Source organism: Neodiprion pinetum, chromosome 5, assembly GCF_021155775.2.
Source record: "Neodiprion pinetum isolate iyNeoPine1 chromosome 5, iyNeoPine1.2, whole genome shotgun sequence".
NCBI classification, from domain to species: Eukaryota; Metazoa; Arthropoda; class Insecta; order Hymenoptera; family Diprionidae; genus Neodiprion; species Neodiprion pinetum.
Window position 1 is genome coordinate 8,904,984 of NC_060236.1, and position 13,920 is coordinate 8,918,903.

General features: G+C 36.6%; 1 protein-coding gene across 4 annotated transcripts in view; it reads right to left on the minus strand.

The window, feature by feature from the left end:
• The window catches only part of ssh (Protein phosphatase Slingshot), a 171,612-nt gene that overhangs the window by 139,878 nt on the left and 17,814 nt on the right, over positions 1-13,920 (minus strand). For all 4 annotated transcript variants that reach the window (XM_046626765.2, XM_046626764.2, XM_046626762.2 and 1 more), the window contains exon 2: positions 12,119-12,174. In XM_046626765.2, coding sequence (XP_046482721.1) covers positions 12,119-12,174 — 56 coding nt within the window. The remainder of the gene's footprint in view (positions 1-12,118; positions 12,175-13,920) is intronic.

Consider the following 13,920-nt stretch of genomic DNA (forward strand, 5'->3'; position numbering starts at 1 on the left):
ATAATAACGATGACAAAAAAGCGGTTAGTAACGTTAAGCTAAATGGCTAATATTCATTCCGTAAATGACAGCATGAATTGCACATAACCTTCCAAAATATCGAGAAACGAAGTGCCTGCACACCGGATACTGTCTACATACTTTTATTATATAGACGAAGACTCACATTGACTGGGGGAAGAGGAAATGAGCTATACGTATGTAGTAAGGAGAAGTATCTCATATCCAAAGGCAGCAAATAGTGGTTCAACAAGTCACCAAAATGGCGCTCATAAGCAGTAAGGGTAACAATCTTATTGGCGCTTAGCAATCAAGGTCCAATCGGGATGAATCTGATTGGCACTTTGTGGAACTTTTGCTGCAGCAACGCCGTCTTAATTTGCGTCTACTTTACGGACACTTTATATACATGGAGGCAGTCCTCCTTACCTCTACCCTCCATATTATGTAGGATAAAAATTGAATGAGGCTGTTAAAGACAAAGGAGAAACATGAGAGAGGCAAAGATTACGTACAGATACGTACGTAAGGTACATTTGTGTGCGATAGATCGAGAGCATGAGCAAACGAGGCAGTGGTCTCCCATGAGTGGAATTTGTACGAGTTCGTCAACTTTACTGGGAAAACAATACTGTCCGACGACGTGAAGTTAGATTGAACCCACAGCGACGGCTGAGATCAACAAAACCCCATCTCAGAATTCGTTTTAACAACGTCGTACCTCAGAATTTCGTTCAAAAACGTCGTATGTCTTCAGAGATCACTTTGGACACACGATGTTGTTGAACTCTATTCTAAAATGGAGCTTTATTGAACCAAAATCTGAGATGATAAGGTTTTGTTCAATCAAAATCTTGAGATGAGGTTTTGTTGAACCAAATCCTGAGTTGAAGTTTTGGTGAACCAAACTCTGAGATGAGGTTTTGTTCAACCTAATTCTGAGATGAGGTTTTGTTGATCCAAAATCTTGAGATGAGGTTTTGTTCAACCAAATCCTAAGACGAGGTTTTGTTGGTCTCCTTGTGATCTCACAATGACTTTCCTGCACTTTATGACCGTTCAGTTTACAAGTTTATACGGGTGTATAGAATAAGGAACTCTACTCTACGAATCACAGTTTTTCCAAGCTTGTCAGATCGAATGAATGCAGTGTAATAAATGGTTATGATCGAATCTCTTCTTTCCTGCCCTCTTTCTTCTTCAACTCGCTGACTGAACCGAACGTTCGCAATGAATTCAATCGGTCCATAAACGAGAAGCGCTTCACTGCATGCGGAGAAATTATGCTTACATGCATTAGGCACAGCAGTATAATACCACATCCGGACCAGTTGCCTAATCGACCCTGTCGATTCTTCAGCTTCGATCTTTCTCTTTCTCCGTTTTCTCCTACATGTTGTCTATGCAGTTTACGATCAATTTTCGAATTTCAAACGAAATCGCTAACCTGATTTCGTTACACAGTTCTGAAAAAACCATACAAAGCAATATAAGGAAACTTGGTATTTGGAGCCATACTTGCAGACTCACAGTGATTCACGAGTTTATGGAAAGATGAGTGAAAAAATTATTATTGTACGATTTCCAAATAACTCTCAAGGAGCAGGCCTTTCCAAATGCATATGAGTATGTTTTGGTTATCATGGTTTACCAAATTTCAGACGATCATAAGGTTGCGAAGTAACGATTTTTCATAGATGCATCTCTGCGGTAACGTTACTAACTTCATCCTTCTATGTCTCTGTAGTTTCGGTCGAAGAAGCTTTATTGAAAACTAAAGCTACTCGGGTTGAATTCTGTTAAACATATTTTTACGGTTAAAAGAATGCTGGTGATTCAACTTAATGCTAAATATCGCACTGGCTTACACTCGTTTTTATCTGTATTATCCCATTAACTGATCGAAAGAAACGCGTTGCGTAATGATCCGTGGTAACTTTGCAGTGGCAGAATAAAATCAAGCCCCAAATTTTGAACCAGCGTTTCTTGCGCACGGATGATCGATTCGCGTATAGAAAGAGATGACTTTCCCTTCGTGAGTGGGTTGCGTTGCAAGTACATATACGTGTATACCCACACACACGTCAAAACTTCGACGTTATTATAGGAATAAAATTAGGTCCGCTTGCGAGATTGACGTGCGCCAATATTGGCATAACTGGATATTGAGCAATTCGATCGATACCGTATACCTTGAGAGAAATTTACATTTATCTCTGCAATAAATGGACTCGGCGCACCGTTTGATCTCTCGCTTCACATCGAATGTATCAGATGAAAAACATGCCGAGCATAGATTCGTTACAGCGAAATATAAGTGACGTACAAAGTTACACTCATTGTCTCCTGACATTTTGTTCTCTTTCTCAATGTCTCTTATTCGATTTTGGCGCGACCCAACATACAACAATCGGATTCAAAATCAAAATTCGTTGCCTTGGTCCGAAGGTGAGAGGAATTATTATGTAATGCAGTGGACCGAAATCTCACTGCACTCATTTACGGACTTGGAAGTAAACCCATGAAAGTTTCCAATCCGCCAATCCGGGTTTAAGGGGGTGTCCTGGTCGATTCCGACATTGACATGTGTATCTGCAAATATCGAAGTCCACGTATCTGTACGACGTGTAACGTCAACGTTGAAATCAACCAAGACATTCCCCTTAATTTCCTCGCATATTAGCGGCTTCGAAGTGAAAAGGTTGAGTCAGTAGGTAAGTCCGTCACACTTTGACGATAGTCGCGTTGATCACGAGGCGTGAATATAGAGAACGACGACGACCATGCGGCCAACAGAAACAGGAGCGGCGGTGCTCCTAAGTGCGTTGAAAGTGAAAGTCGTACCGAACAGGTATTAAGTATACCCATTATGTTGTATTATTCTTATCCATTATATTACATTACTCGCAGCACGCTTCGGGACAATGGCAAATTTTGCACCGTTGTGCAGCAACCTAGTAGGTATGTACCTGCAATAAAACACGATCTGAGAGGCTGAGTTAGTTTTATTGCCTCATAATAGAGACAAGAAAAATTCGCTGTAGGTATGAATGCCTGAAAAAAAATTTCGCCAGAGTGATAAAAACGGGAGAAGAAAAATGCGGACGCGTTATACGTTTAAATTTTTCACTGATTGGCATATTTGACTTTTCGTCAGATTTTGGTTTGTTTCCTCCGTTCCTCTTCGAGATACATCTCAGAGATCAAAATGTAAATTTCGAAAATTATATAATAACATAATTGGTACAATAAATGTCGCCAATATACCAAATTTTTATGCTGCAATTGGCGTGGGTGAAAATTTTCCCGATGATTGTAACGTTAGATTCTGTTTCCACGTGTATTTAAAATTTTTCTTAATATCGCAGCTTGGAAACACATAAAATTGAGCTTCAGGATTCAAGTGACGGTTGGGAAAAACATAATTATATTCGCGATGGTTGAACCGTTAATGCGAAAATGTTTAAGTATGCAAAGTTTCTTGATAACTGTTCAATTCCAATACTCACTTTGGTTGAGGTGAAAAAAAAATTCAGCTTTCATCTAATTTTTTTCGAGTCAAAATATGTGAAAAATGACACTTTTGAACAGTTGGGTTATTTTATTTCTGTAGTTGAATAAATAAACATTTTGAATGAAAAGATAATCGGTAATAATTAGCTCTGGATTCGACCTACCATGTTTTTAGTACATAAATTCCAAATTTTTTTGAATTTTAGTTACCAATAAGAATAAATATATGTTACCAATTGTTTTCAAATAAATACGATGAAGAACTTTAAAACCAATTACATTTCTTAGCGTAATAATTTCAAAAGTATTGAAATCGGTTTAAATTAAAGCTTTAACAGCGATTATTTTTTGAACGGTTACTTTTATCGATTAGACACAAGAGAGCTTTTTTGTAGAGCATCAAAAGTTCTACAGAAATGTACTAAAAAGACTCTCCTAACCTCGACGGTTAAAGCATCATAAAATTCCAAAGTAAAAAAAAAAAAAATTCTCCCATGTTATTTGAATGGGAAATACATATCTGCGATGAGGGACCTTTGAATTTAAATATAAAGGGCTAATACTTGCAGAGGGTTTTTTTGAGATGCCATACAATCAATTTTTAATTATATCGAGGGAAAAAAAAATAGTCATTTTATTCGACCCACCTTAGTGTGCACGTGTCACTTATTTTTACTACTCTCCAAACCCACGCGTCACTGCCGCGATTCAGTCGATGATAGCCCAATTCTGCATTCAATACCGAACAGAGATATGCAGAAATAATTGCTTTTCATGCAATAACCGCATTGCAAAATAAGAAGCTGTAATTTTTGGTAATTGACCCACGATCTTATAGCATTTCACGAGTCTCAGAGGCTGGCATGACTGTTTTACCGACGGATCTTGTATAATCGATTGACGCGCGCTCTGTCGAAACTAAAACTGTCATCTGCCCAACATCCGATACTCGTCAATTCTATAAAATCATGGGTCAGTTGCCAAAAATTACAGGTTCTCATTTTGCGATGTAATAATTTCATGAAACTTAATTAATTTTTGTATACCTATCTACATTCGGCATTAAATATGGAATCGCCCCAGTGATTCATAGGCTTGGAGAATGGTGAAAATAAGTGACACGTAAACAAGAAAAAGTAATTTTTAATAGATTTCGATGATTTTGATAACTTGGTTATTTTCCATTACCCATAAATCATCCATTCCCAAAGGATTAATCCGCTCCGTAGCATCGTTTCGAAGATATATTAATTTTTCGTTAAAAACGAGTAGAACTTTCTCTTAAAACCTTCTCCGCAACGCCTAAAATCCTGTGAAAAATTTGAAAAATTGATTGCGACTGAAATCGATGAACATATTTTCAAAAAAGCACCCGTCTTTCAAACATAATAAATATGATTTTTCAGGTACCGAAGATTTTTAAACTCATCATGCGGTGGACAACATAAAATTAAGATTTAAAATCCTTCGATTCATCCAACAAAAAGAAGTTCGACACCAAATGATTCGACTTTCTTGTCCGCTAATTTATTTTTCACTTTCATGTAATAATTACATTATTTTCTAATCGAGTTAAATAAACTCGAGAAAAAAAAAAGATTGAATACGATCTCCACCGGATTTGGAATGACACAAAGCCTGACTTTCATAACGCGCGTTATTAATTACGACGCGAATGAATCCAATGTAAGAATTATAATTCCATAGAAGGTTAAAGATTTATAAGCTAAGTCGCCTCGATTCTGGAACAAGATAGTAGTCGTCGTTAATTAGAGTTCCAAAGAAAGTATACGGGATACAACTTTTCTTTGAATTTCCGTGGGACTGCGAACGGAATTAATTTTAATTAAGACCAAAAGAAGAAGCGAACGACGCTGCGCTAACGGTGAGATAAGTACAGTGTTAAGAAATCGGTTTGCAGAGCTTCCTACTTCCTTCGGAGGTTATAATAATTGCGCAACTTTCGCTATGCGTTATGTACGTACGTACGTTGTGGGTAAATGACGATTTTGTAATCACGCCGATGCGTCGAGTTTATAATAACTATCACAGTGCGCACCGTGCGCGCTTTAAATGGGACGTAGAGTCGAGTCAAAAATCTGTTTCAAGAAGCAAAGAAATTATCGAAGGTTTGAAAAGAGGTTTTTTTAACTCATTTTACAAAATTTTATTTTATGAATCTAGAAGAAATTGTGGGATTTGAGTTTTTGTAGTTGATGATATAGAATTTGAACTATCCTTTGAAAAAAAATTTATTGCAAAATCATACAAAATGTCGGCCGTAGGCGTAATAACGTATGAGGTGTGTTTTTCGCTGTTCGACGTGATTTTTTAAGTTTCAGTTAATCTAAACAGAAAATTCAAAAAGATTATTGAAGTATATAAATATGGGTATGGTCCGAACTGCTATCGTGTCGATTTTGCAAAAATTCGCAAATTCGCACAAACTTGAAGACGAACTTTTTTTAACTAAATTATCGTCCCTTAAATTATTTCTATCGAACCAAATGAAATGATTGTAGTTCGGCTCATAGCAGTACTCGTATTTTTAATGATATTTTTGAATTTTCTGTTTAGGCCAACTGGAACTTCAAAAATCACATCAAATAGCAAAAACCCCGCTTTTAACGAGATTTCGGGATATTTTGAAGGAAAGTTTTTTAAATGATAGTTCAAATTCTATATTATTAACGACCAAAAACCCGAACCCAAAATTTTTTATAGATTTTTAGAATAAAATTTTAGGAGATGAGGTGAAAAAAACAATCGCTCGCACACCAGAATTCCCCTTCTAAGCTAATCGAATTAAATACGGTAAGATTGAGAGTAGTATATCAAGGAGGGTTCTAGACGCAGATTCCTGTTACCGACACTTACCGACATTCTCCCGAGACTCAAACCCTTTTCCGCGATGAGGTCACAGTCCGCCGTACCGGCTTGAGGTCAAAACCGTGCAACCTTACCGACAGTTGTATGGGTCGAATGTCGGTAAGTGTCGGTAACAGGAATCTGCGTGTAGAACCTCCCTTGCTATACTACTATTAAGATCTTGTACTCCAGAAAAATTTTCAACCTCTGAATTTCAAATTTGAACACTTTATTACCGAACAACAAAGAAATCTCATCGTCCTATGATTTTTTAGCACCAATTCCACACCGATCCCATTCTGATGAATAAATAGATCAACAGTTTATTTGTAAGTAAATTCCCTAGAAATCGTCTTGAACGAAGTTCCATCATACAATTGTTATAAGTTTCAGATTAATCACTTATGATTCAGCAAGAAACACATTATCATAAGACAAAATCAGACTCACAAACATTGACAGACGATTTTTGGAGAATTCATTGACGAATAAAATGAGCTACATGTAATATGAGAAGCCGATAAGCAATATGAATTTTTCATTGAAAAAAAAATTATCAATCTAACGCGGCGTTTACAGTTGAAATTCAGTGTTTTTACATAATTTTTCCAGTATCGAACGATTTTTTTTTTTAGTCAGTCAGATGTAACTAGATTAGCTTCAGCGAAACTTTTGCAAACCTTTTCCTCGCCAATTTTGTGTTCGAATACTTTTTCACCTGACTGTACGTTCCATACCATTAATAAGGGAAGTTTCACATGCCGGATAACGAATGCGGCAGGCTACTCAACGTTTTCTCTCCACAGTAGGTAAGGTGGATTCTTCATTACTTCCTACAGACCAACTTCTTAATGCGCAAACAAAAGTTCCGCCTCTTTCTCCGAAGGCTTCAAAAGCAGCTGAATTAGAAAATTAAATTTATCGAGATATTGAATTAAGTTAAATAAGATTCGATGATAGCCAGGAACAAGTTTGCGAGTTTGAGTATAATAAAAATAACTGGCACGCGTAAGAGAGGAAATAAAAGTTTTCCCATCTAGCCGAGTCGATAATCGATTGATGCTTCGACTCGGGGTTAAAAAGAGTTAAGAAGTAAGAGGAGGACGAGTAGGAGTGAGAATCCCGACGCCGCAGCCGCGTGGACTTTAATAGATCGTGTATCTGATACGCGACCTTTGAAAATACGAGAGTTTAAAGGTCACTCCGCAAATAAATCTCAACCTATCAATCAGAGGATTGCGCGAAACGTTCCGGTTTAACCGCGTTGATGAACCTCCTCTCGATCATCTTTCTTTCTTTCATTCAAATGTGGAACATTTATCTGTACGAATCGGCTTTCGGGCTAGTAAAAACAATGAAAACGCGAATTTCGATTAATTTTGATGTTAAATGATAAACGCACTTGATGGGAAAAATGATCGAGAAATTGTTTAAATATCAGAAATTCGGAATGTGAAGTTTCACGCGTTCAAAAAGTTTGTAAAAAGTGTATTCCATCCCAAACCGACTTACGTCTGACCGTCAACTTCGGCGATTTTATTTATTCTTATGAATCGTGTAGAGTAGGGTGGTCCTTATTCAGGGTGTTGAGGAATTTTTGCCAGACCATCCCCCAAATCAACTTTAAATAATTCAAAAACAATCGCCTAATTTTTTCAGATTTTTACATCGAATCTAAGATAGTCTCCGCATTGTGATCGAAGTTTCTTATGGAAGTGACATGAGAAAAACTTTTTTTTTCAGTATATATTTTATTGCAAGAGTAATGATGTTCCAAATAATCTGTAACCGCGAGGTTTTGGTGAGAATTAGTGCTGCTATCTGGGAAAAAATACACATCATCGTACCAGGCAATCTAGACGAATTGTACAATCTCGAAACCTGACTTTTTTTTTTATTTAGAGGAAGTGCAATTCGTCTAGTTGCCTCGTACGATGATGCGTATTTTATTTCATATACTATCACTAATGCCGACTGAAACCTCGCAGTTACAGATTTTTTGGAACATTGTTACTTTCACGATAAAATATATAGTGCGAAAAAAAGTTTTTCTCGTGTCACTTGCATAAGAAACTGCGATCACAATGCGGGCTATCTCAGACTTGCTGTAAGAATCTGAAAAAATTTGGCGACTCTTTTTAAATGATTTGAAATTGATTTCAGTGATGGGGCGGTAAAAATTCGTCAACACCCTAAACAAGGACCACCCTAGTGTAGAGTTTAGAAAAAAACATCATCTTTCACTCACTTTTAGATTTTTTGATTTTTTTGAACGGTTTGATTTTTAATGCTCCAAAAACAAGAAAACACAATTTTCGAATGAATAGCCCTGATCGTTTTGCTTTGAATTTTTCGCATGAATTCTTTGTTAAGAAAAGAGAATTTTGAGACTAATTTTAAGATGAAAGGCGAGCTTTTGGTTTCAGGAACTACAGGCGAAACAAGTAATCAAAAAATGAGCAAAATCGAATTAAATATGAATTTGTATTTTCGAAATTTATATTCAATTCGATTTTTCTCACTTTTTAATTAATCGTTTCGCCTATAACTTCTACACCAAAAGCTTGTCCGCTTCCATCTTGGTCTCAAAATTCTCATTTTTCAACAAAGAATTCACGAGAAAAATATGAAGCCAATCGATCGACGCCATTCGTCCAAAATTTAGCTTCCGTTTTTTTTTTTTTTTTTGGAGCAGTAAGAATCAAACCCGTGGTTCAAAAAATCTAAAACCTGGTGAAAGATATTTTGTTTTGTATACTCTGCACCATCATTCATAAACAGGGTCGGTTTTGTGTAGAATGCCTCATATTCATTCGTTTTTTACTTCGTTCCGTGATATAATGACAGAATCAATTTTTTTTTTAACACCAGATGAATTGAGAAATTTGCGGAAGAACAATCAAAGTCGCAGCAAAATAGATATCACATTATTACAGCTAACCGGTAACCTTTGCGGTGGATAATAAAATAGTAGCAAACTTTTTGCGTGGTAAGCTGTATGCAGAGTCGCGAAAAAAGAGGTAAAAAAAAAACGCGAAAGGTATGACGTCACCGGGAGTCTGAAAAGGTCGCCTTCCGGCAGCTCGTGTCAACCTGAACGACAGCTCGCCATTACACCATATTTGGCCCTAGAACTATTCGCACAAGCTTGTTGAACGACGAAACGTTGATCATATTACGAAGGTAAATAAAATAACAACAAGTGTGAAATAAAAAATTTCAAAGAGAGGACAAACATTTTTCTACCAACAATGTCGTCGTACCCGTTTTTGGAATAATTTTACAACATTCGTTATTTCAGTAGAAGTATAATATACATATTTTCAGTAGAAATTGAATCTTAACAACACTTCGATCACACGTTTTGGAATTTCATCTGATGCGTAAAATTTTGTTCTTGATACTTGAGAATCTTTTTCATAATGATGACGTATGAATTGGTAGAAATGTTTTCTTTCGTGAACGGATTAAAAAGTCATACCTGAGGCTGAAGGTACTTTTTAGAAAATGTATCGAAAAATTTAAATACGAACGAGACAAAGATATGAGTAATAAAACAAACGCTTGCACGAGGGAAGCATCAAAATTCCGAAAGCTTTGATATTTCGTCAAAGTTTCATTTCCTTGCTTTAAGTTTTGCCACAAAAAAAAATTTGAAATTTCGCAATGTCTGAACATTTAAAATTTCGAATATCAGCCCCGACCCCTTGCACGTATACAACAACAACAACAACAATAATTACAATAATAACAATAACAGTAAGCGTGATTTATTTTCAATCATCCATTTAAATAATGCTGATTTTAGTTTCAAATTTCTTCTTTTTTTTTTTTTTGTTTTCCATCGCCATTCATTTGTTTATTTCTTTCTATTTCTACCAGCATGTACTTTCCATACATACATATACATGCGAAGGTTCGTACGAGTTAATTAAATGCGTATCATTGGCAATCGAGATTTATAATTGCAATTAACGAAGTTGGATCTCTGCCTTAAATAGCTCGAGCAACATATCGGCTAGCCAATAGAGCAATAATCGTTAATTAAAATCTCCAATCAACCGTCGGTTGGTAACTAACACAGATAATGGGAACGACGCGTTACAACGACCCGCGGTAAATATACACAGCGGCAAACGACCTCGCGAATCGCCCCAAGTGCGAATCAGTACATCACTCTATGTAAGTATGTACAACATCACCATGGAAGATTAACTAGTCGCTGCCCGCCATCTGCGAGCTGCGATTTCAAATTCTCAAAAAATATCAAAAACTCCGACGATCGGTTCGAGCTTGACTTCCCGCCTTCCGAAAGGTAGCCAAAAATGTGACGGTAAATGAATTTATATTTTTGCCAGAAGAAGAAAAGGAAAAAACGCACGTTTTTTTTATAATTCAAATTGCGGAGAGTAATCAAAATACACGAAACAATTACTATTCTGTAAGCTGTTTACATGGATTGTATTCGTGAATTTTCAATCGCAAAGAATTAGATGATGTATGAAAATATATTGAGGAAATAAAAAATTCAAGTTCGATAATAAATTGAACATGTTTATCGGGTTCTTTTTTTCAGTTCGACTGGTTTTTTTTTTTTTGTTTTTTTACAAATTAGTGTCACAATCTGACAGTTGACGATCAAATCGCAAACTGAATACTCAAACTTTCGATAATATCAGGATAACTGCACGGAATTATTTAACACTTTGATTAGAAAAAATTAAACGATACGTTAGAATTATTAATAAAATATAACTATACGAAGGTAACGAATACAATAAATTTAAACAGGCAAGAAAACGGTCGTTTCACATGAAACTTTATTGATTGTACAGTTAAAATTTTCGTATAATATCAATGGAAAAAAATCTTGGGAGCTTTACTGGCGTGTTCCTTTGATACATTTCATGTTTTATAAATGATTGATAAAAAAAAAAAAAAAAAAAAAAAAAATAGAATCGATTGGAACCGCATTTCACTGCAAATCGTGAGAGAATTAAACGTGCAGCTATGCAAGAACTCCTCGGCAGGAAATTGCCGCATGTGTTACGTTAGATAGACGACGATGTGCGGTACGAAGAGAGAGAGAGAGAGAGAGAAGGTGGCACATACAAGACGCGTAATAACTTGAAAGGCGTTGACAAAAGTGTGGGCAGCTGAAAGCTGAGAAGATATCGTTTGTGCCGGAGTATTAGCGGGGGCAATAAATTTCCGACCATCTCGTTAAGCGCGGGCTGCAGGTAAACCCGTATTCCGTATTTGGAGAAAGAAACGGCACCGGCTTTTTACCAAATTGATAAAAAATTCACCTCATCTAGAATTGCCACTTGAGATTTTTCGACGTCTGTATAAATTAGAAACGTCTTAATTAACCCTGTTATCGAGTTACGGGTAGCAAATCTGAGATGCCGATTCAATCGGATCGATTCGCATAAAAATCGATTAATCAGTAGGTCAAAAATATCGATTCAAGCAGGTTGAAAATTTTTCCTCGTCTTACAATTAGTTTCATTTTCTTTTGTTTCTTTGGTTTTCTCGTCAGGGATAATTAATAATATTCTCTAAACTCGTGAACAAATAAACGGTATTGCGATTGAGTATCTTGTAAAATCGAGAAAACTTCATTTAAAACAAAGATTTTAAATAAATAAATAAATATATTTGTATGTGTGTCAGAAAAAACAGAAACGAGTTTAATTATTGTTCAACTAAAGAAAAATATATTTTTTTTTCTTACCTTTTACAACTACGGCCTGCGTCGTCATCATCGGCTGGAGCCCCCGCGCCTGAGTCCTGAGACAGAGAAAAATAATTCTGTTTTACAAGTAAGATCGAAGATTCTCGATATTGAACTGATCGTACAATTAATTGATTAATTGGGCTGAAAAATTGGTAAAAAAAAAGAAAACAGTAGCCTCGGCGAGACTTGAACTTGACTTTCTCGGAAACGCCTATCCATTGGAATCGAGTTTCTGCTTTGTCCAATTGAAATTCTAGTAATGGCCTAAACGCCACATAAATTTCATTGAAATCAGTGAATGACAGATCGTAAGATCTCCTCGTATAACCGCGACTTCTTTTATCAGAACAGATTTTTTTTTTTTTAAAGACTTTCGGGAGCTTTTTCTAATAATTTCTCTAAAAGAAAAGGTGCGAATAAAAAATCCGTAGCAAAAAAGCTCAGAGGATACATCGACGATTTTGAAAAGTCTTTGATTTCGTATTTCGGATATTCCGTTCGCCTGCAAACTTGCTTACAATTTTGCCAATCGTTTCCTTCAGAGCTTCACTCTGCATCCACGCGACGTAAAGTTAATAATATAATGAAAAAGCGCGGTAACATCATTGCGCAGACTTTTTTGTCTGAAAATCTTGTGCTCCGATTATCCTTCAAGATTCTGGCAGACACGGATACAAGAGTGACGCATCGTAGGGTAGTCACGGACGATTATTGCGACTAGAGCTGGGATTAAAGACTCGGCTGTTCTCGTCTAGGAGAACAGCACCGATGCAAAGCTGAGCTTGCGCTCGGTAAGCTGACGCCCGTTTCCGCATTTCGAAGTCTTAATTGAGCCAGGAATTCTCTCTCGTTTCTCTCTCATTGGTCCGCCGGGTCGTTGCACTCTCGGCATTGTGCAATCGGGATTGAAGAGAATTTTACACAGAAGACTCATCGACCCTCCATCGTTCTCAAGTCTGAATACGGGCGACGACGGCAATTTGCGGCGGTTTGGAGAAAGCTGCATTATCGTAATAAAAAAGTAAATTTTCAGGAAATAAAATACTTTGCAAGCTCGGAGAATATCGTTTCCTTCGAAACCGAGGAAAATATGAAACCCTCGAACTTTTGTAACTGCTAAAAAGAGACCGTTTACCAATTTTTACCTTCCTCATTGTTATACCGCAGCTTTTTGTACGTAATCCGATAAGCTTTGCACGGAAGGTTAATTTATTGGAAAACAAATGGACGTTGGTAAAAATTCATTCTAGGCGATAAAAAAAATGGAAGACAAAAGAATTGAACAATGAATAAAAATTGAACCGACGATACAAGTTTGTGGTTTAAAAAAAACCGAATAAAAATGTAATCTTTCTGAAACTGTTCAGAACCGAACATTTTTCAATTTACACAGTCGATTTTTGTACCAACTCAAGTCTTTGGTTTCGCCTCCATGCGTGTCTTCGATCAGGAATAAATTAGCTACCGTCTTTTAACGATGCATCGATAGGTCATTTAAAAAAAAAACCAGACATTTATACAAACCAACAGAAGTTTTTCAAGTCCATTTCAAGAATTTAAACCGCATCTGGACCATTGAAAGTTTCAAGTCTCAGGACTTGATGACGAGGTTCGACGTAACGTTGATCTGAAATTCGATCATTCATTTCCTTGACTCGCTGCGTTTTTCCGAGTTTAGCAACAACTCCGGAAATGAGCGAAGAATCCATCGCCGAGTTTCGAACGAAAGGTTGCAAACCCACGGAAAGATTTTAAATTTAACGACAGACAACCGGCTTTATTAACCGGATGAACATGAG